Source organism: Malaclemys terrapin, chromosome 4 (genome assembly GCF_027887155.1).
Source record: "Malaclemys terrapin pileata isolate rMalTer1 chromosome 4, rMalTer1.hap1, whole genome shotgun sequence".
NCBI lineage: Eukaryota > Metazoa > Chordata > Testudines > Emydidae > Malaclemys > Malaclemys terrapin.
In genome coordinates, this window is record NC_071508.1 from 104,223,118 (window position 1) to 104,247,173 (window position 24,056).

At 41.3% G+C, this 24,056-nt stretch overlaps 1 protein-coding gene across 7 annotated transcripts in view; it reads right to left on the minus strand.

Annotated features, from left to right (window-relative positions):
* Nucleotides 1-24,056, minus strand: part of HECTD1 (HECT domain E3 ubiquitin protein ligase 1) — a 111,874-nt gene that overhangs the window by 12,366 nt on the left and 75,452 nt on the right. For 3 of the 7 annotated variants that reach the window (XM_054028760.1, XM_054028761.1, XM_054028758.1), the window contains exons 25-34: nt 22,861-23,697; nt 18,365-18,586; nt 15,976-16,109; nt 13,367-13,523; nt 12,306-12,528; nt 10,756-10,810; nt 10,323-10,505; nt 9,740-9,950; nt 9,578-9,663; nt 5,139-5,266 (exon numbers count right to left, since the gene is read on the minus strand). In XM_054028760.1, the coding sequence (XP_053884735.1) occupies nt 5,139-5,266; nt 9,578-9,663; nt 9,740-9,950; nt 10,323-10,505; nt 10,756-10,810; nt 12,306-12,528; nt 13,367-13,523; nt 15,976-16,109; nt 18,365-18,586; nt 22,861-23,697 (2,236 nt within the window). The remainder of the gene's footprint in view (nt 1-5,138; nt 5,267-9,577; nt 9,664-9,739; nt 9,951-10,322; nt 10,506-10,755; nt 10,811-12,305; nt 12,529-13,366; nt 13,524-15,975; nt 16,110-18,364; nt 18,587-22,860; nt 23,698-24,056) is intronic. The other 4 variants (XM_054028763.1, XM_054028762.1, XM_054028765.1 and 1 more) reach the window with 3 other exon arrangements.

A 24,056-nucleotide genomic window follows, 5' to 3' on the forward strand; every position in this document is an offset into this window, starting at 1 on the left:
CTTTCCACCCCTCTCGCTGTGGGTGGGATAGAGGCAGGAGTTTGCCATATCGTATCCGCATTCGTTTGAATCGTGCGGATCAGGGGTAACGCCACCCTCGATGGGGCATCCGCTCCAAGGATATTCACGATCGGGTCGTGCACCTCCACTATCTCCTCCGCCTGCAGGTCCATGTTACGGGCCATCCTGCGCAGAAGATCCTGGTGAGCCCGAAGATCTATTGGAGGTGGGCCTGTGCACGATGTGCCTGCCACTGCCTCATCCGGAGAAGAAGAGGAAGATGCCTCCGGTGGAACAGGATCCAAGGGCTGGTCCTGGTCTCCCTGTTCCTGGGCTGGAGCATCACCTGTGCCTGGGTCCAGGGCGTCAGGTGGTCCGGACCCAGAAGCCTCCATGCCCCCTGGCGGAGGCCGAGAAATGGTGGACTCCGGGGCCCCTCTGATGGAGTGACCGGAGCGAGAGGTCGAAGCAATTGGAGCCCCTTGCGCCTGATGGTACGCCCACGGGGTCCAAAACGACCAGTGAGATGGGCCATGAGAATGGTCCTCTGCCATCTCCTGCCAATGGCCCAAGTCCTGTTCCTCGGCTTGCCCCTGAGGGGGGTATGCCGATCTCGAGAGGTCCTCCGAGGAGTGGGACACCGATCTCGATGGCCACGGCGGTGCCGAGAGCGTCGAGACGATTCCCATTGGCTGCGGTGCCGCACGGTGCCGGTCCGGAGATGATCTATCTCTACGCGGTGCCGGCGATCGGTGCCGGGACCGCGACCGGTGCCGATGACCTCGTCGGTGCCGGGAGTCGGATCTGGACCTCGACGAGGACCTGGAGTATGCCCGGTGCCGGGAGCGGCCTCTCGACGTCGAGCGTCGACCGTAGCGGTGCCGAGAACTACGTCTCGACGTTGATCGGTGCCGACGATCATAGCGGTGCCAAGACGTAGAGCGGTGCCGCGAAGAAGATCTTGGCCGCGAGTACGACCGGTGCCGAGGCGATATTCGGTGCCGGGACTGCGAGCGGCGTGGGGACCTGCTTCGGGACCTGGATCGGTGCCGAGGTTCCAGCCCTTGCGATGGAGGGCGCATCAAGGCAGGTTTCCCCCTCGACTGGACCAGGCGAGTCAACGGTGCAGTCGGTGCCGGTGGTTGAGGCGGTGCTGGCTCCGTGAGAGCTATTAAGTCTCTCGCCGCCGCGAAGGTCTCTGGAGTCGACGGGAGGCACTGTATCACCGCCGGTCTCGGTGGAGACGCTATCTGCACCGGACTCAACGGCCTCGGCGCCGGAGTCGACGGTGCTGGAGGCACCTGTTTCCGGTGCTCCACCGGCGGACGCGGCTCTACCCCCGGTACTGGGGGAGCCGGCGTCTTCGGCACGGATGTCCCCGTCTTATGGGCTTTTTTATGCCCCGGGGATAATGACCGGCGCCGAGGCACTGCTTGCGGTGCCGACGAGGTCCGGTGCCGGGGAGGCTTGTCTGACGCCACTCGCGTGGTCGTCATAGCCGGTGCCGCCGGGGCACTGCGCACCGAGGTGCTAGGTGCCGGGGCCTGACTTGTAGATGGAGCGTCCGGACTAAGTGCCGCCTCCATCAGGAGTTACTGGAGCCGAAAGTCCCGCTCCTTCTTGGTCCTTGGTCTGAAGGCCTTACAGATCTTGCACTTGTCTGTTTGATGGGACTCTCCCAGGCACTTCAGACAGGAGTCGTGCGGGTCGCTCGTGGGCATAGGCTTAGCGCAGGAGGCGCACTGCTTGAAGCCGGGAGCGTTGGGCATGAGCCCGGCCCCGCGGCCGGGGGAGAAAGGGGGAGACGACCCCCTTAATCCCCTGAACTACTTAGAACAACTAGAACAACTTTTAAACTATTTAACTATTTAACTATAAACACTAGAACTATAACTATAACTATGATACAGCAAACTAAGCTAGGGAGAGTGGAGAACAGCTAAGCAGCGCTCCACAGTTCCAACGACCGTCAGGGGCGGTAAGAAGGAACTGAGGGGGCGCCGGGTCGGCTGGGGTATATATTCAGCGCCATGAAGGCGCCACTCTAGGGGGCTCCACAGCCGACCCGCCGGTGTTGCTAGGGTAGAAAATCTTCCGACGATCGTGCACGCGGCGCGCACACACCTAATGGAATGGATATGAGCAAGCACTCGAAGAAGAACTCCTACTAACTGCACTGGGAGTGAATAAAAGGAAATAATGCTTTGCACTTACAGTAGTGCTTTATATCTGAAGTTCTCAAAGGAGACACTTATTAAATTAAAACTCACATTATATCTGTGAAATAGGAATACATTATACTGGTCATAAAGATGAGTATTTTATGTTACATAACCCAATTCTGTAACAAATAGACAAGCCAGAAAATGCACAAGTAAGGTTGAAACACTGTCATTCACACATGTAGTTAAGAGAAGAAAAAGTAAAAACATAACAGTGTAAAGGATAGAAAGAAATCAAGTAATTTTAGCCATAATTTCCTTAAACTGTCAGAATTTCACAGGGAGGGTCTGTCTCCCTGTTGAGTTTTTTAAGCCCTTACCAATTAAACAAGAACACCTGCAATTATTACCACCACCACCTATCCAAAGGCATTGTTTTTAATTCTCTCATCCTCTCTGTCATCATCGTCAACAACAAACTACTCCCTAATCTACACACTTGGCTCCTTTTCAACTGTAGGCAAGTCACTTAATATATTTTTATATAAATCTATATATCCCACAGGGCTACTAAGAGGTTTAATTTGTTAAGTGCTTTGAGAGCCTCTGTAAGTTGAAAGATATACAAAGTATGAAAAATAAATTGCAGGAATATGCTCTGGAGGATGCCTTTTATATGTAAAGAACACAGCAAACCATTTATCTTGTATTATATGCATTATAAACACATGCACATAAATGCGGAGACAACAGCCATGTGATATGTTTCACATGCTGGTGCAGTTTAAGTTTCTCAAACCAGTGCAATTTATCACAAACCTACTTATCCCTCGAACAAGGAGTTATTTCAATATATAGCTTTTCTATATAGCAGTGATACAGACCTCAGTGATTCATGAGCCAAATTAGTGATCAGCATTACCCAAAAGAGCCACAGTAGTGTGAATTCATTGTTTCATTTACTATTTTTATATTTTATAGATAAATATAGGCATTATTCTCACAGCAAAATGACCAAATATTATTTTATCAACTACAATTGGTTAATAATATAGTAAAAACATCCTGACTGGTTAATAAGTAAATCACAGTATTTTAATATCATGTGCTGCACAGAGCCGCAGGAGAGACATTAAAAAGCCACTTGCGGCTCGCAAGCCTCAATTTGAGTATCACTGCTATATACCATTCTATAAAAATACCAAGATTTTAAACTCTGAGATTTCATGGCAACGCGGAGCTAGAAAAAAAGGAACTTTTTTCATTAGGCAGAGAAAATGTCAAGTCTCATTGTTCCACACTACTTCTCTGAAGGATTAATGTCAGCATGTTACAGAACAAAAATATTTTGTTAATACATATACAGAAACTGATATAAGGGACCAAAGTCTCGTTTTCCTCTTTCTTGTGCTCAGTACAGGAAATGCTAGGGGAAGAAGAGGGTAATATGCTGGCATGGTATATGGGTATCAATTTTTATTGACGCAACTTTGGCAGAGTTATGCAGATCATCCCAAACTAATGTCAATAAAACCTTTATATCATGCTGCACCATCACGTAATTTGTAGGTGTCACACACGTAACAAAGTTTTAGGAGTATTAAAGTTCTAGAGTATTAAACATGAGTCTCTGCTACCATGGTTCAATGACACTTCCTTCTCCTTTTCATTACATAAAACTAAACTCACAAATGTGTCTTAATTGTCTATACCAGAGGTGGGTAAACTATGGCCCGGGGGCCACATCCGCCCACAGGACCCTCCTGCCCGGCCTCTGAGCTCCTGGCCCCTCCCCTGCTGTTCCCCCTCCCTCTCAGCCTCAGCTTACCGTGACCCCGGCGCAATGCTCTGGGCGGCAGGGCTGCGAGCTCTTGCCAGTCAGCGCTGCTGCAGAGCCGTGGCCTGACCCGGTGCTCTGTGCTGCGCAGTGAGGTGGCTGGCTCCAGTTGGGCGGTGCGGCTGCCTGTCCCGGTGCTCTGGGCGGCATGGCTGTAGCGCCGCCAGCCACCCGTGTTCCAGGCAGCGCGGTAAGGGGGTGGGAGGGGTTGATAGAGGGCAGGGGAGTTTGGGGTGGTGGTCGGGGGGGGGGTGTGGATAGGGGTCAGGGCGGTCAGAGGGCAGTGAACAGGGAGGTTGAATGAGGACAGGGGTCCTGGGGGGGAGGGGCAGTGGGGACTGACAGGAAGGGGGGAGGGTTGGATGGGGCAGCAGGGGTTCTGGGGGCAGTCGGGGAGAAGGGGTGGTTGGATGGGGCAGGGGTCCCGGGAGGGCAGTCAGGAATGAGAAATGGGGTTGGATGGGATGGCGGGGGGCAGTCAGGGGTGGGTTGGATGGGGCAGGAGTCCGGGGGGGGGGGGGAAGGGGCCATCAGGGGGCGAGAAGGTAGGGGGCAGGAGCCGGGCCATGCCTGGCTGTTTGGGGAGGCACAGCCTCCCCTAACTGGCCCTGGCCCTCCATACAATTTTGGAAACCCGATGTGGCCCTCAGGCCAAAAAGTTTGCCCGCCCCTGGTCTATACTCTCTTACAACTATGCTTACCAATGAGGTCTGTGCTGAAATTAAATCATGTAATAAACTATTTGATTTGAGACCCAACAAAATCATTAGCTGTTATAGCATTACCTGCCAGCTACAGCACACATGCAAATTAAACTGACATGCTGAGGATCTACATGATGTTTCCTATGGAACATCAAACCACAGAAAGGCCATCCACCCCAGAACCGCTTGGCACAGTGCATACATAAATAGCTGTAAGTTATCAAAAAAAAAATCTTATTAAAAACATTCACAGATTTCCCCCTTTTCTTAGAAATTAAGTTTATTTTAAAAACTCCTTAAATAGGTAAAGAAAAACACTCCGCTTTTTCATGCTAAGGGAAGTCAAAGAAAGGTTTTACAGTGAACTGTAAAACCTAAATAAACAAATCAAGACATCTCAGAATACATTCATTCTGATATGATCACATCTCTTACCTTGATGCTCCAAATGCTGTGCAAGTGAAATACAGCTGTCTAGTTTCAAATGGTATTAAGAATGGACACTTGCTAGTTAACTGTTCACACCAATCTGGCAAAGCGCCACTTGCCAGTGCCAATGGTTCCTGTAATTTAACATAGAAATAACTGTTTAAAATACCGGTTCAGGTTACCAAACAACATGATCGACAGATGCATAGAGAACAAGGTTTACTCTGAACTGACTTTTTATGCCTACTGGGGTAAAAATAATTTTTTTAAATCAGTGAATGAAAAGGCTGATGAAGTTTCAAGGACTCTGTCTGAGTGGGATGTAAGGTGCCTGAGGGCAAGCCAGCCACTGAGAAACATAATGAACCACTGGGACAAGAGATGGGAGAGAAGTACCAAGGACCAACGTTTTTTCCCCCCTGAGAATACAGTTTTTCCTGATCTGCTCAATAATACTGCAGGAATGATTAAGCAGAGGAAAGATAATGTAAGCACCTGGATGTCCTACACAGGACCACGAAAAACTTGAAAGAAAAATCTGAAGACTTCAGGCAACTCATTTATAGAACCTGAGGCCATTATCTAGATATCGGGGCGGGGGGGGGGGGGGGGGGCGAAGGGGAGGAGGAATTGAAGAAATTTTGATTGACCTTAAAGGACACACACAAAAAATGAGTGAAGGAACTGAAAAATTTTTAAGAATCAGGAATGTCAGAATTATTAGATATAAAATGTGGTTCCACTTTATAAAATAGCATATCTTCAAGTTTCATTTTTATTGTGCATCAACAACTTCATATCAAATTTGATCAGTTTACATATAAAGATGGATTTTCTAAGTGCTAGTCTTGCAAGCTCAGTCTGATCTAAATATCAAGTTCTTTCTAGCTCTCAATATCATCAGTAATCCAGATACTGAAGGCCAGATTCTTCCCTCAGTTACACCAATGCAATGCTATTGTCTTCAAAGGAGTATAGGTATACTATGCAATGTAGGTATACTATGCAATGGCACTCCATCAAAATGTTACACAAATATAAGCAAAGGAAGAATGTGGTCCTGGAACAGGAGTTAAGTTAATAATGCATAAACCTAAACAAAATTCTGCAGGGGGCTTGGTATCTATAGTCAGCTCCTTGTCAAACTCCAAGTTAGGCCTAAATTACTCCACTGATTGGATCTAGTGGAGCCACAACCTAGTTACTTCACTTCATTGTTCCATATCATTGGCCTCGACAACACCACCTCCATCATCACTCTTAGATAGCAAGGGTCTGTAGTGAACAATGTCAGTGGTCATACTGTATGGCTTTATACCAAGGTGTCTAAAAGCTCTAGAGGGCGATTATTAATCTAATGCAGGTAGGTTAATCATGGACAACCACATGGCTGTTGCCAGTACATGGCCAGGCAATCTCATCTCCTGACCTCAAGTCCAATCTGCAGGGCTTGATATATAGAGACTTCATCTCTGAGGCAGGCTATATGACCAGAAAATGCTAATTGGTAGTAACCAATGAGGTCTTCAATCCTTTTAAGGCCAGTTTTCAATAATTCATCCCTATTATGGATATAATCAAACCATCTTATGCCCAGCAGTCGCCACTAGCAATGTAAAGTAAAAGCTGTTTTATCCGGCACTTCACCAACCGAAATGCTCTATAAACAGGCATTTCTGATCTTCATTGAAAGTCCAGTTTACAGTCCAGTTGGCACAGGGCCAGCAGGGGGTTGGAGCATGGGAGGGGGTGTGGCGCGTGAGCTCTGACAGAGAGTTTGGGTGCGGGAGGGGACTTGGGGCACAGGACGGGGTGCAGGGTGCCGGATCTGGTGCTGCTCACCTCGGGTGGCTTCCCGCAAGCGGCTACCTGTCCCCACTGCTCCTAGGTGGAGGCACGGCAGGCGGCCCTGTGTGCTGCCTCCACCCACAGGCACTGCCCCTGCAGCTCCCATTGGCTGCTATTCTTGGCTAATGGGAGTTGAGGAGGCCGCACGCAGAGCCGCCTGCTGCACCTCCGCTTAGGAGCAGCCGGGACAGGTAGCTCCTTGCAGGAAGCCGCCCGAGGTGAGTGGCCCCAGATCCGGCACCCCGCACCTCCTCCCACACCCAAACTCTCTCCCAGAGCCCATGCCCTGTATCCCCTCCCGCGCCCCAACCCCACTCCCACACCCAAACTCCCTCCCTCTTAGTTATTTTTCATTTACCGGCACCCCCCATACCTCCAACATGCTGGATAAAACAGCTTTTACTATATATGAAATGTTTCCAGTCTCCTAATGCCTTGTTTAAGCAATGTCCATGTTTCAGATCCGTATAAGAAGATTAGATGCACACAGATTTGATAAATCCATACTTTGGTACATAATTTCAACTTCTTCTGGCTCCAGACCCTATGCAGGTCCTTCATGACAGAGGCTGCTAAACCAATTCTCCTTAGAATGTCTGTCTGGCTGTGCCCATTTAACAACAATTTACTGTCTACGCAGATGAAATCATCCACTACTTTCACAGTTTGTCCAGAGCACAGTTGTGTTGTATCACTTTTGTGATGACACTGGATTTTTGTTTTTGCCCAAAAAACCTTTAGGCCAAGGGCTGCTTCCATATGCTGGAAGCTGGTCGTCTGCATCCGGGACAAAGAAAACAACTCCATCTGCATAATCCAGGTCAGTAAAAGGAGTTGAACCGACAGTTCTACCAGTATTGGCGAAAATACGTTCAAGGAGCCAATCCACTGCACTGCAGAATAGGGCTGAGGCCAGGGCACATCCCTGTTTCAATCCAGATCTAGGGTAAAACTTGTCAAACCTATTCATCCCCCCATTGCACCTGTGCCCCTGAGTCATTATGCAGATCTTGAATTAACCTCAAGAAGATGTTGAGAATGCCTCATAAGCCCTTCCACAGGCAGCTCTATGGACAACTGAAGGCTGCCTTTAGATCTACATATGTTGCTGTCAAAGGATGATGGAATTTGTGATGGATCTCAGATAAAAGACAAAGAGCAAGTATAAATGGGGGTTGCCATACCAACCCTAACAAGACTAATCAATTAAGGTGGGCTATTATCAGCAGGAGAAAAAAAAACTTTTGTAGTGATAATCAAGATGGCCCATTTCAAACAGTTGACAAGAAGGTGTGAGTAACAGTAGGGAAAAAATTAGCATAGGGAAATAGTTTTTAGTTTGTGTAATCACATCAGCCACACCATTAGGGGCTCGTTCACCTGCACATCTACCAATGTGATATATGCCATCAAGTGCCAGCAATGCCCCTCTGCCATGTACATTGGCCAAACCAGACAGTCTCTACGCAAAAGAATAAATGGACACAAATCAGACGTCAAGAATTATAACATTAGAAAACCAGTCGGAGAACACTTCAACCTCTCCCTGGATACTCAATTACAGACCTAAACGTCACAATTCTTCAACAAAAAAAACTTCAAAAACAGACTCCAATGAGAAACTGCAGAACTGGAATTAATTTGCAAACTGGACACCATTAAATTAGGCCTAAATAAAGCGTGGGAGCAGATGGGTCATTACACAAACTAAAAACTATTTTCCCATGCTAATTTTTCCCCTGCTGTTACTCACACCTTCTTGTCAACTGTTTGAAATGGGCCATCCTGATTATCACTAAAAAAGTTTTTTTTCTCCTGCTGATAATAGCCCACCTTAATTGATTAGTCTTGTTAGAGTTGGTATGGCAACCCCCATTTTTTCATGTTGATGTATATATCTTCCTACTGTATTTTCCACTGCATGCACCTGATGAAGTGGGTTTTAGCCCACGAAAGCTTATGCCCAAATAAATGGGTTAGTTTCTAAGGTGCCACAAGTATTCCTCGTTTTTGTTTTTTTGGGGGGATAAATTGACTGTGCCAGCTAGGAGATTTTTCCATTTTAGTAGGCTCAGCTGATTTATTTTTCATAGACTGGAGGGCACAATATTTGTGCAATCTTTAATATGATTAGATTCCTCTTTTTCCATCATATTTTATATCTGGATTGGTTAGACTGTATTGCTTAAAAAAAAAGGGGTAATGATTTTAAAAATAGGGAAATAAATTTACCTATGTGACAAATAAGGGCAAAAAGCAACAGAGGGTCCCGTGGCACCTTTACGACTAACAGAAGTATTGGGAGCATAAGCTTTCGTGGGTAAGAACCTCACTTCTTCAGATGCAAGTGTATCTTGCATCTGAAGAAGTGAGGTTCTTACCCACGAAAGCTTATGCTCCCAATACTTCTGTTAGTCTCAAAGGTGCCACAGGACCCTCTGTTGCTTTTTACAGATTCAGACTAACATGGCTACCCCTCTGATAAGGGCAAAAGAATCCAGAAGTCTAAATGACCAAATCAGCTATTAAATTTCATACAACCAAAGCAATCAAGAATATAAACAGTCTTAAAATTATACCATTTAAATTATGTTTACCTCAATCTGTTGCAGAATTTTTGTAGTGATTTTTTTGCTTGTGAATTCATCTGGTGGAAAATTAAACTGAAGCTGCTCATCTCCTTCTGAAAATATGAAAAGAACTTGTTTATTTTGTTTTTGTTAAAGTGCTGAATAAACCATGTTAGGCTACTTACAAACCTTCTTGAGAAGTTCGTGTTGAGTAAGGGTCACTTGCAACTATATACAGAATACGGAGTAACTGTAAAACATCTTCCACACCACAGGAATTCTGCCCACTACCAGCTTTGGCCTGAGGTTGTTCTCTTGCCAAACTAAGAATGTCAGAGTTCTGAAGAGTGGAAATGGCTCCCTGGCTCAATCCAGACTTGGATCCATGCTCACAAAAATCCTGTAAAAAGGGTTATTAGAATGAAAATATAGAGACTAGTATTTTTACAACACTGTATCAAAGTAAATTAACCACTTTACAAACAAGAATGGGTTACTGTTTAGCCTTTTAGAGAATTAAAACTTTTAAAAGTACAAACAGTACTATGGTCCAGACTATGATCTGAGTGCTTTTTAATATTAATGCTCTTGACAAAGAGGCATATAAAAGAAATGGAGCCAGCAAAGACTAAACTTGATATTGGCACATGAACCATACAGCAATTTTGTAGTTACACCTCACACCCCTCCTCCTCAAGAATCTTCAAAGCTGCAAAACGAAGCACACAGCCATTCCCAACCAAAAAAAAAATGTTTGGATGCGGACATATACCTTGTATGCAGCTATGAGCTGAGAACAATTTCTGTTTTTCCTAATACTTTTATTAGTGCCGGTTAATTTCCAGTGGCGCAGGAAAGCTGAGTCTGCATTCTTCTGCAGGTAGGTTATCAAGTCATTCTTTGGTAATTCATCAGTGCCAAGGTACTGTTCCACATGCTCTATTGACCAGCAACCCTACAACAGGAACCACCAAATGTTGGTCTTTCCTGATTGTAAAGTCCTAAAGATTTCACATGCATTATACACAATTTCTTTAGGAACATGCATTTACAAAAATTTTCACTCATATCTTCTAAATATTCAAGAACTACGTTAGTGCTTTTTAAAAAAATGTTGCATTTTGCAAACTGCAATGATTTGTTTTGTTATTATTTAAACAGCCACACAATGTAGGGATTAGCAAAAGTACCAAAATTAGTCTTACCATTTTTCCACTCTCTTTCTCTTTATCAGAATCCTTCATTTCTCTGTACATGATTCTAAACATGAAAACATTAGTGTTAATGTTTTTAAATAGCTTTTCAGAAAAGCAGAAGATATTTAAATAATGCTATATTGATTCACTCAGAATCTTTAGTACAGCCTCTACATTCTGCAGTTATACTTTATCGTTTTGTTGGAAGTTGCGAAAGAGCAGTAGCAGCAGTTCTTCCAGGTAGCAAGCGTGAGATGTCCCAACTCAGCAGAATACTTCAACTCATGCTCAGAAACATGTGTTTAAGGCCATCCCTTTTTGGCAAAGCACTTAAGCCCCATTTTCTTAAATGGGGCCTGAGTGATCTTACAAATGCTGGTCTCTAGAATGGTGCTAACAGAATTTATCTAGAGGTAGGGAAAGGATATGGTTACATTAGGATGCCTTCAGTCATGTTTCAGAGTATGTCTAGACTACAATCGAGAGGTGTGACAAACTTATGTAGACATATCTGAGCTACCATTGATGTAGCTAGATCAAAGTGAGCTCAAGTAGCAATAGCAGTGAAGCCCTGGCAGCTGCTCACATCTGTACTAGAGTCCTGCGGGGGGATGGGGTTAGCATGTGCAGCCTCTTGTGTTGCCACAGTTTCACTGCTATTGTTACTTGAGCTAGCTTTGATCTAGCTATATCAAAAGGTAGCTCAGATATGTCTACCTATTTTTCAATCACACTTCCTGAATTCAGTTTAGATATACCCTGAAGCACATGACTGAAGGCTGCTAAAGTAGATCAGGCTAACTAGATCAAAGGTAGCGCAGGTATGTCTACACCTGCTACAAACATACTTCCTAATTGCGGCACAGACATACCCTCAGGGAACAATACTGAAAATGGCTTCTTAGCGAAAAACCTGTTAGTTCCTTGGATGCAAGGTAAGGATGAGTGAACATACCCTACTACTGAAAAGATAACTGGGATAGGGACTCAGAAGAAAACCAAAATACATTAATAATGTATCATGTTTCACAGTTCATGGAATGGAAAACCTCCCCCCTGTAATGAACACTAATTTCATTATTGAGATCAGATACACAAAATCAGCCATGCCAAACTCTACAAAGCACTACAAAAACCACAATGAATCTGCAATAAAATAACTTACATAAAAAATTAGAATACAAGCAACAGAATGTAAGAAAGGTTTAGATCTTTTACGTAAAGTCTATATAGCAGGGTATGACCACGGAGTGAGTCACATCCCCAGTAGGCCACCGCAGCCCTGTTTTAATAAGGACACTGATTACTTCCCAGCACCTCCTTCAACACTGCATTTTTAGAAGAGCAGCAGGCAGAAGCAACCCTCTTCAGATCCATTCTACATTGCTGCAAAAATCCCTTGTCTCCCTCAAGTTGTTAGTTGCATATGGTATCAGTTTCTTTGATTCTTGTGAGAAAAAAGCAGTCAAATCTTAACATACATTTTTATAGCAATTTCTTAGCCAGTCATCCTCAAATAAAACCATTGTAGATGTATTGATATATTTATAATCTCTTACGTGTATGTTGGCTCCCAAATACGTCTAAGTTTATCAGATTTCACATTGCCATTACAGGAAAGCTGCAGTAATTTCTGTACATAGTAAAAGATTGTAGATCGGAAATTTGTTAGGGGTAACTCTACTTCCCGAGTTGTACCAAGACCTGTAACTTTCAAGGTAAGAGCTAAACGAGGTGATGGCATACACTCAACTTCTTCCAGGAGTTCTGAATGGGGTGTACCTGTATTTGTAAAATCATTTAAGAAACAATTAAAAAGAAATTCATGAAACATAAGTACTCTCCACACATACTACTTAACATTAATAATAATATGCCCTTATAAGAACATTTACTGATTTAATATTAAATGTCTATATCCGAAAGGAACTGTCAGGATAAAATTATATTAAAAACAGTATGATATATCTATGTTACCAACAGCTAAAGGAGTTCCTAAAATCTAGATTTACTTATTTGTTTATTTTTTGCAATTATCAGCGTTGACAATGAAAGCAGAATAGTTTACTTTATTTCTTTCATTCACTTTCACTATCAGGTTCTCCCATTGTAGCAAAGGATTGCAAGGGACCTGACAACATCCTTCACTTTAAATTACCAGATGCATTTAAATTTCTCCTTCAAGCCTTAATATCGTCCCCTTATACTGGGTCCTTTCAATTTGTTTGTACTAAGGATTGCTATTTATTGTACACCTCTTGCAGGCTGAAGCCACAACTCTCTTCCAGTTATTGGGCACTACAGATAGAAAGGAAAAGACCTACAGTAACTTGCTTTTACAGTATGAACAAGAACTCTCAGGGCAAATTAGACACCAGCAGCTGGCCCATGCCAGCTGAAGGAGACTCACGGGGCTTGGACTGTGGGACTGTTTAATTGGAGAGTAGACTTCAGGCTCAGGCTGCAACCCAAGCTCTGGGATCCTGCGAGGTGGGCAGTTGCCAGAGCTCAGAAGTCTACACTGCAATTAAACAGCCCTGCAGCCCAAGCCAGCTGGAATGGGCCAGCCATGGGTGTCTAATTGCAGTGCAGACGTAACCTCAGTGTTCTTCCAACATACCTGGTGGAGGGATTTCTAGATCAGTTGTCTGTTGGACATTAGTACGGCCAGGTCTTGGGTCAAAAGCAGGAACCAAAGCAGAAAACTGACGTTTCAATACGTAGTCATCATCCCATGTTCTTCTGCGTCCCCCTTTAGTTTCATACTCCTCTTCTTCCTGTTTAAGCAAGATTCCACACAGTAACCATTTGATCAACAGTTAAACAAAAAAGACTAGTTACAAAATAAGGCAGAGTTATATAAAAGGTAAAACTAAAAGTGAACTAGAAAGGAGGTACTGGGGTTCTAGTCCCAAGATCTTCAGCAAGATCAAAACCTCCATTTTTTTCAAGTAAAAAATGGGAGTTAACTATACTTACCCATTTTTGTAAAGTGCTTTGAGATCTACATTTTGGAAATACTACTATTAAATACACATTGGGAATACTATTCACAAATTGACTCTGTTTGTAGCTATGAATGCACTCCCTTCCACTCCTAACAATTTTATTCATCAATACAAGACAACAGGGAAAATAATTAAGGCTGAGAGTTTGTTACAGAGGTCACACAAGTCATGGATACCGTGACTTTCCAGGACCTCCATGACTTCCACACCTGCAGTGGCCCCAGGGCCAGCCATACCCCAGTGGGTGGCCCCAGAACAGTAGCAGTGTCCTGGGGCCCAAGGAGCAGCTAAGATTAAGTCAAGGGCATTTATAGTAAAACTCATGGGTCACGGGCAGTGAATTTTTGTTTATTGCCAATGACTTTTACTAAAAATACCCATGACTAAATTTTAGCCTTAAAAATAATTAACTGGAAAAAATTTAGTGATCTATATTTAGAAATAGTTTCAAAGTTTTCACTGAAAGCACAACCTTACCAGGATCTCTTATTCACTAACAAAAATTAGGATTTTAAAATACTTCAATTTGCACGTTAAATTAGCCACAAAAAGTTGTACACAATTTCCCATGGAAATAACTGAAATGTTTAAGGAAACCTTGAAAGATAAAACAGTAAGGCCAAAGCTGTCAAACTTGGATTCCTAAAATTAGGTTTCTAAATCTATGTTTAGGCATCTGAGTGGCCAGATTTACAGAAGTGTGAGCATACATGAATCCCAATGAAGTCAAGGTGATTTGTAGGTGTTCAACACATCTGAGAAGATGTGATGAATTACTTCATAGGCAAACTAAGAGGAAATTCAGAACCATTACCACTGAAATGGTGCTGGTCAACCTTGCCAGACTACTGTACCCCTTTCAGGAGTCTGATTTGTCTTGGGTACCCCCAAGTTTCACCTCTCAAAAACTATTTGCTTACAAAATCAGACATAAAAATACACAAGTGTCACAGCACACTATTACTAAATAACTGCTTACTTTCTCATTTTTACCATATAATTATAAATCAATTGGAATATAAATATTGTAGTTACATTTCAGTGTATAATATAAACAAGTCATTGCTGCTATGAAATTTTAGTTTGTACTGACTTCGCTAGTACCTTGTTGTAAAACCAGGCAAATATCTAGATGTACCCCCAGAAGACTTCTGCATATACCCAGGGGTACGCGTATCTCTGGTTGAGAATCACTAGGGGAAGCAAGTAGAAGATTTGGCTAGAATAACACTGGTTCTTGTTATTGAAGTTGTGTTACCATCATCTGTGGATCAGGTTCTCAGTCAGGGAGTCTGATTAGACTCCCAACTGATAACAGGAGAGAAGGTAGCAGCTATGGCAGATTAGCTTTTTTCACTTCCACCCAGCCAGAAGGTTGTACCCACTGCTTTTGATGTTGACAGTGAACTGTAAACTTTGGATGCAACTATCATCATTTTTCTTTGTCACCTGGAGATTACATTACTGCAATGCTCTCTACCTGGGGCTGTGTCTTAAATCCACCCAGAAACTGCAGCAGGTACTCAGAATTTGGCAGACTATTTGTTACGTTGTGTGTCATTTCATGAGCACATTAAACTGGTGGTCTGTGATCTGAACTGGCTGTTCACTGGTTTCTGATCTGATTCTAAGATGCTGGTTTTGGCCTATAAAGGTCTGAAAAGGCGGTGACCTGCCAGTGTTAGAAATTTCCTTTTCTCCTTACGAGATACTGCCATGGAAGCACCTCAGCTATGGCTCCTTTGGTACAAAAAAAGAAGGGGCTGGTGGAAGGGCACTATCAGGGCCCTGAACCTTTTAACTTTCATCCCCTGATCACGGTCTGTAACAGTCCAAGCTTATTAGCATTCAGGGCACACTGCAAGCCCTATTTTTAATTGCTGGCCAACAGACTGAGGGTCAGATTGTGGAGGTAGTACAGTGGTTTAATTGGTGAGATTTATTAATTTGATATATTTATGTTAATGCTGGCATAGTGCTAGTAGCGAGTAACTGTCAACATCTATTTATGCTGAATTGTTTTAAGAATTTGTCAAGTTGAGTCAGAACATAGGACAGGTACTCTTGTGTATTTATTATAACTCTAAATAAGCTCTAAGGATAGAAAAGCCAGTTCTAGGTCTCCACATTGCCAACATATCTATGGGTTTTTTACATATCCTTTAATATGCATACTTTATTTAATTGGAAAGTATTTTTGTATGATAGGTATATACTATACCATAACTTCCTCATATTCCTGATCTTCTTGATTGTCATCTTCATTTTCATCATCTTCCTCATCTGGCTCAGGCAGATCCTCATCATCCTCTAACTCTGCTAATAGAGTACTTGCCCGGCAGCTATCAAGAAAATCTATATATAAAATAAAAGAGACACAAACCCGTTTTCAAAATAATCGAAATAATTTTGAAAACTAAAAGCAGGAGAAGAATGAAAACAGATCTCATTTAAACAAAATAATTATTAAGGAAGACAGGGCTAAAACCTAGTCCAAGATACTCTGGCAATGTGTGTGGAAAAGAAAAAATGGTAAAGCAGCTAAGATAACACACTTGGCAAAGAAACAGGAGTCTGTTCAAAGGATACAGTAAAAATGTTTAGAAGTATATGTGTTTCTAACTACTTGTTAGAAGTAACACCTAAAAATCACAGAATGGATAACGATGGGGGGAAAAAAACCTCTCTCTCTCTTCAGTTTACATTATGTATTTCATAGCATTTTATATACAGTCACACAGTCAGTTTCCCCTTCTATGTGGATCTTTCATATTTGTGTAAATATGTGGACTGTAAAACTAGAAAGATGGATAGTGGTACTCGGGGGTGGTTACGACTAATTTCAAATTGATGGTGTCCTTTTTACTAACATTAAGTGTGTGTTCCAAACCATAACACATGACTAAGGCTACGATTTAATCATGGGTATTTTTAATAAAAAGTACAGACAGATCACAGGCAATAAACAAAAATCCACGGCCCGTGATCTGTCCATGACTTGTACTATAAATACCCGACTAAATCTTAGCTGGGGGGCCACTGCAGAAGTCCCGGAATCCGTGACTTCCGCGACCTCCGTGACAGACACGGAGCCTTACAAATGACATAATGTAACAGAATTCTGATAATATATTTGTTAACACCATTTTGAAAGGTAAAATGTATAATAATAAGAATTATTCAACAAAAGCCTTGGTATGGGCATACAGCTCACCCATACTCCCCTAGTGTCTACTAAAGAGGGTTTTTTACTGCATATATATTTTCTGATTCCTTCTTCATATTTCCACACCTCTACTATGGAGGCTCTACCAGAGAACAACAAATACAATCTCTGCGTCATTCCCAAGACTCCGACAGGAATTCTAAGACAACTACCACATCAGTCTCTCCTGAATACGGTGTACTTTCAGCCCAGCCACTGAGACAGAACAAAAGTTTTTGTCAACATGTAGATATTTGAGTGACACTGGTTCCATTTAGTATCACAGAAACAAAGAAATTAGAAATAGAAAAGGCATATTCAGACATCTTGACCAATCCTCTCCAAATGGGCCTAATCCGTTGAAGTGAATGGGCATTAGATGAGGGCCCAAGACAGAACTTTTCCCTACATTCTTTAAGTGCTTTGTTCATTTTAGTTTTAAGTGACTCATGTAATGGAGCTCTCAGGACTTCCCTTAGGAGGCTATTCCCCAGTTTAATAAACCTCTATGCTAAGTGTTTCCTGATAACCAGCCTAAATTTCCCTTTAACTCCTCTATGTATCACTCACCTTAGATTACCCTAAATTCCCCCTTTTCTATTTTAGTATTTACACCCTTTAACTGTTTATCCTATCCCATAGTTATCATTTAGCCAAGCCAATGTGTATTGTGCATTTAAGTTTTTGTGTCTTTCCTCATAAATAAGATCATTCCATCCTCTTAATCATTCCCTTCAATTTGTTGACATTCCTCTGGTATTGGGATTCCTGGAACCACACACACTACTCTTCCATAAAATAAAATGTGTTATCTGAGATAAAAGGCAATGGCCTGGATTTTTAAAAGGTATTTAGGCATTGTTGTGCATTGCATTGCAACATCTAATTGGTTTAGGAGCCTAAAACATCTCCAAAAGGGATTCAGACTCTTTTGAAAATGATATTTAGGCTCCCGAATCAGTTAGGAACTGCAATGCTGAGCAGCACAGCAACGCCTAAATACCTTTAAAAATCTGAAGCAATATATCTATACAACACACAAAGAAGAATGTTTAATTTTAAAATACGCCTATTTACTGAATGTTTTAGACATTAAACTCACTGGTCCAATTTAAAAAAAAAAAATCAAATATAATATTTAAATGCCTACATAAAAAAAAAATCAGTAAGAGTGCGTGAGAGAGATTTAGACTATAAAAAACCAAAATGTACAGAAACACTGCCATTACATCAAAATTCCTTTGAATGAGTACAGCCTTACATAACTAATGACAGGTGAACAGCTCAACTCTCAAAGACTGTTCAGTAAATAAAATACTAAACAAAAAACGATTCAAAAGGTAAGGAAGAAAAGGAAAATCATTAATGGGAGTTCTGTTTATGTTCATTTAAAAATGAAACTTACCATATAAAGAATATTCTGCCTCCTGACCTGTATCGCTCTCACTAGATGTTGATGTTAGGCTAGTAGTTAGAGTGTTACTAAGTGACTGACCAACAGATAAAACTGTAGTTGCTGTAGCTACATTGCTGCTGCTAGTAACACTGGATGTAGACATGGTCACTGTTGATGTGGTACCAGTTGTAGTCAGATTAGGAAAACTTTGGGCACCCATAAGAGGAGAAGCTATAAAGATATGGTAAGATAAAATAAATGATTCGAAGAGCACAATTTACATGCATGAGTCCTGTGTTTGGAAAAAAAAAAAAAAAAAAAAAAAAAAAAAAGTGGTTTTTTTGGGTAACCTGTCTATGAGAAGAGAGGTCCTAAACACGGAGGTGTACAGCAACTGTTTGGGGATGTTAAATAGACCGCATGTCCAGTTTGGACAACCTGCATGTAAACTAAGCAAAATTTTATTAAATACATCCCACTGTATACAATTCCCTGGAAATCTGCAGTATCTTCTTTAAAACCCAGTTTAATCTGATTTGATCGCTTCTCTAACTAATGTCAATGCAATTTAATAGATATACAGAGAAAAAACGGATATAATTTTGTAGCTTCTGATTTTTGTGCATTTTATAAATCCTACAGAAACCCTAACCTGACATTCTCTCACATATGTAGTATTTTGTTTAATTCTATGTAGTGTGTTTATTCAGTAATATGGGCAATGCGCTTCAGTCACAAGTGCTATTAAAAATGTAACTTAATTTCCATACTTGTGTTAGAAATCTCAGCCATGACTATCTTAAAATCAATTTCTGAATTTAATACATCTTTACCTTTTTAAAAAACATTAAAGACTAAAAACAAGAAAAAAGTGAACTGTGACTGCATACTCATAAAATACACTACATGCATTTTATTTTAAATGTATAATAATTAAGGTCCTACTTGAACCGCTGGATGATCTTCAAATAATTGTGTCTGAGTTGCAGCCAAGACATGGAAAATCGCAGAAAAGTAATAATGGACCTTTATTAATAGCAGTAATTTGGAAAAGCCAGAGAAGACCTATTTGTTTATATCCTTCCAGCAATTTTTTTTAAAACACTCAAGTATTATGTTATGCCTGCTTTTTTTTTTTTTCTTTTTAAATAACGAGACATTATGCTGCAACAATAGTACATTCATTACAAAAAAAAGGTGACCGGTACAATATAAACTTCAGAAGATTATATAAAAGTCTTAAATGCAACTGCTGTAGAAATCAAGTACATTCACTTTAGCCTTTTACATTTTACTGTTAGTGCAGTACTAAATGCATACTCAAAATCTAGGCAAATTTGTGGACTGTGCAAGATAAGCTAATTAAAATAAAAATTGTAGTGGTAGCCCCGTATTGCAGGATCCACAATCACGAAGGAAGTAGGACCTTAATGATAACTGACATATATGCCGGTATGTTTACTGTAATTCAATGTGCAGAATTCTGGGTATTTACATGGTGACCATGATTATATGTGCAGCGCTGTACAGTATATCTGTAAGAAATCAAACACTTAAGCCTCAATCCTGCAAATATTTCTGCACATGCTTAACTTTAAGCATGTGAATTGTCCCGTTGACTTCAATGGGATTTCTCACATGCCTGAAGTAAACATTGTGGAGGTTCGCAGCCTATAATAAAAATAAAGCTTGTTGCATGCTCTGTGATTTTCAAATATTATTTCTATAAAACATGTGAAATATAAAGTTTGAAGTTTTAAAAATAAGCTTTAATTAAAAAAGCAATTTTGAAAATTGCTTCTAAAAGGGACACAAGCAATTTAATCACATTAGAAACAGTTTAGAAAAAAATTCAGTTTGTTTACTCCTTGCATTTCACAGAGCTGTGTATAATAAACGTTACTGCTTCTGTTTCATTCTGTAGTCAGTCATTTCACCTTTGTTGATGTGAGTCTTATACAACAGATTAAAAATTAAAACTAAGAAAATGCAAATAGGAAAATCACAAAAATTGGCAGGGCCCAGGCAGGTATAGTACCTGACACTAATTTCACAAACTAGATTTGAATTTTGAGGTTTCCTTTAAGTAGCTAACTTTGCCTCCTAAAGAGACCCCTCATTGTCCCATACCTCCAAAAATAAATAAATAAATAAATAAATAACCCACAAACTTCTGGGTTAAAGACAAACATGAGAAATTTCAGGCCCAAAGATTTTTTTTTTATTTTTTTTTTAAGAGCCTGAAAATGGGGATTATAATAGTGTGAATATCTTCTCATACATAACCATAGTAGCAACAGCAAGTTGCTACTAGAATAAGGAGGAGGTACAGTAGAAGTCAAAGTCAGCACATGCCAGCTGTTATTACACAGTTACCATATAAGCATAAAGAAATTGGTTAGCTCAGATACCACTGCATAGTAACTACTGGTAAATGCTGATATTTTTAAATTGCAACCGTTATAGCTAGATCCCTAGACCCAATCATCTGTAATTTCAGACAGATTGTTTCTGGACAAGCCTATATGCAGAATGTATCTGAATTCCAGGCCTTCCACTTAGCTATGTGTAACCACAGCGCGTCCCGAGCTTCAGAGTCTTCCCAGTTAAATATCCCAGACAAGCCCCCACTTGTAACACCGACAGACCCCGGTCGGCAGCGGATGGGATCGAACCTGGGACCTCTGGAGCTTAGTGCACAAGCCTGAGCTTAAAGCCATAAGGCTCTTAGCTAAGACTGTAGAACAGACTCATTAACCTCTCTATAAATGGTCTCGATGCCACTAGATGGGACAGAACACCACACCCAGGAGGTGTGTGGGTTACATATACATCACACTAAGTATGGTTCCCTTATTGAATTTAGTCCTTGGTGCCTCTTTAAGGCATCTAGTAGAGATGCAATTTGCTCCGTTTATAAAATTCAAAATAATTCCTAAAAGGAGAGAATTTTTTTTTTTATTTAAATTTTGAAATAAGCAATTGGCAAATTAAGGACTGGGTTTATTTGCACTTTGCATCACTACTGTTTCACAATATATGTCTTAACCTGCTGCCAAATTCTAGGAAGCTAATTAAGTGTGCTATTAAAACACATACTATTGTCTTCAATCAAAGCCTTTCCCCTCCTCCCCCAACACAAATTAACTTCAGCATTACTGGCACTGTTCTCCTGCTCTATGAAACAAAAAGCCAGTAACCTCTTACTTCCTCTACTCCTCCCTCTATTCCCCTTTATCTTTATGCCTGCCCCAAAGTGTTAAATTATTTTTCCTGATCTCACTTTATGAACATAAGAATGTATAGCAAAACAAACTGAAAAGTTTTCTATACATCATCATTCAAAGAAAAAAGATTAACACACATGCACACACACAAAAGGAGCAAGGAGCAATCCCTTTTACTGTGGCTGGTCATTCACCTATTTGGAGAAAAAGAATACAAGGAAAAGGACACGAAAGGTATGGAAATTCTAATATGAAACTGAATTGTTGCTTTCTGGTTAGGATGACTTCATTTCTCTGAACTTGGTCAATTTGATAAAAGGCTGCTCATCAATGCCTTCCCCTAATTTGAATACTACAATTGGCCAAATTTACAAAACAAAACATCTACAAGTTCTATGATACACCAAGTGGGAGACAGGGCCATTCTAAAATTCAGAAGAATGACCTAACTCATAACAAATAGCAGGATTTTATATACTTCCCTTATTATACCTTAAATCCAGCAAAGGACTGTAGCACATACCTTGCCTTAAAACACATACAGTACCATTGAAAACAATGGAACTACACACATGCTTAAAGTTAGGCATATGCATAAGATTTGTTGGATCAAAGCCTTAATTATACACCAACTATACACATCATAATGAATTCAGTAAAGTGGATTGCAGTTGGCCTTAATATTAAGTGGGAAATTAAATTCATGGAAATTTTAAAATATCTTTCTACTATACACTATTTTTTCCTTTATTGTGTTCTTTAAGTTCAAGTCTACAGAATCAATTCACAATGAGCAGGAAAATCTCCTAGTAGTACTGGTAATTACATATATACTTTTCCCCCTCAGGGCAGATCAGATCTCTGCATGTGTGTAAATTTATGTAATATGGAACAGCTTAAAGAGGCAGTCTCATAAATCAGCTGCTGTTAGTTTTCCAGCATTTCTAACTTTGTTGAAGTTTTCAAAAATGTGTTACAGGAATAAACTTCTTTTTCTGTTTGGAGAATGCTAAAGAGGGAGCAAGGGCAGTTGACAACAAAACAGTTACAAATTAGTGAAGAAACAGCAATACGCCATTTCCCAAATACAATGAACTCTTCATGAGTTATACAAGAACACAGGAAATGGGGGCTGATGTAGTTAAATTCCACATCAAGCTTTCAGAATGGACCACATTTAAAGTCTAAAAGGAAGCCAAGGGCAGACACAACCTTCCACATCCCTCTTACATGAAGCATTTGATCTCATTTTCTGACAAAAATATATATCTTACTTACTTGCAGTGCTCATGACATTCCTTCCCAAAGTATTAGTGTTGTTATCACTGCTACTTCGGCTTAAATTCATGTTGTTAGTGGCATTGGTACGTGCTATGTTTGCCACTCTTCGTACAAAAGACTCCAAGCTAGAAGTTTCACGTGAAGATAAATTAGGAACACTTGCACTGGAGCTCATTGGAGCACCAGCAGCCAACAAAGAACTCACTGAAAGTCTGTTACTTGCTGAAGAGCTAAGGGGTCGTTGGGAAGCTGCTTCTTTATTGGTCAATTCAGATACTGAACTAACATCAGGAGAGCTCACACTAACAATTCCCATGGATATGGCACTAGACTCCCCAGGAGTACGTATGGAATTGTCAGGACCTAACTTCCTTTCTGCATTTTCATTTCCCATGTCCGCTGTTAAGGTGCTGGTGCTTGCACTGGATGATGACCCTACTTCAGCTTGAGGCATGTTAGCAGCAGAAGACAGAACAACAATTGGCTCGTGGACGTCAGTGCCTGAAACTATATTCTGTTCCATTACACTCTCTGATCTCCGCTCCATTTTGGTCGAACCCAAGCTGATGTCGCTGCTACTGGCCACGCTACACACAGAACTGCTGCTTCCTTTTCTACTTGAGGAGCCTGCAGCAGCAGTCGTCTTGTCTGGACAGTTGTTTTTCACCAAGCTGCTCCATGACTGCGTTGTGCCTGAAACAGTGGATGAAACAGGTTTGGGTGATGCCGCTGAATCAGGGTCGTACCCTGGCGCAAGCTTGAGGTCAAACTTTCCTTCTGCGCCCATACGGTAAGAGTTAGAGCCACCAGCATCCCAGGTGACATCAATCCAGCCTGGAAAGGGACAGGAGTTTATGAGACCCAGCAGAAAGCAGACAGGAGCGTGTAAGACAGTAGCTCCACAATATGGGATCAGCTTTGTATCAGGGCTGTCTCTTTGAGTTACTAAAATTAGTAAATAGCCTTCAGTGCCAATTAAAAATGAAAAAAGTTTTGGAATTTAAATAATTTGATAGTTTTACTAAGTTAAGTTGGCATTCACATGCCTTGATTAATCGCTATTTTCAGGGTCTGAGAATCCAGCCAAAAAAAATTTGCTCCAGGCTGGAATTTGGCATACTAGATGCCTATTAAACAGGCATTTCTCCTTTTTTAAAAAAAATAATCTTTAGTTTAATTAAAGATGGATATGA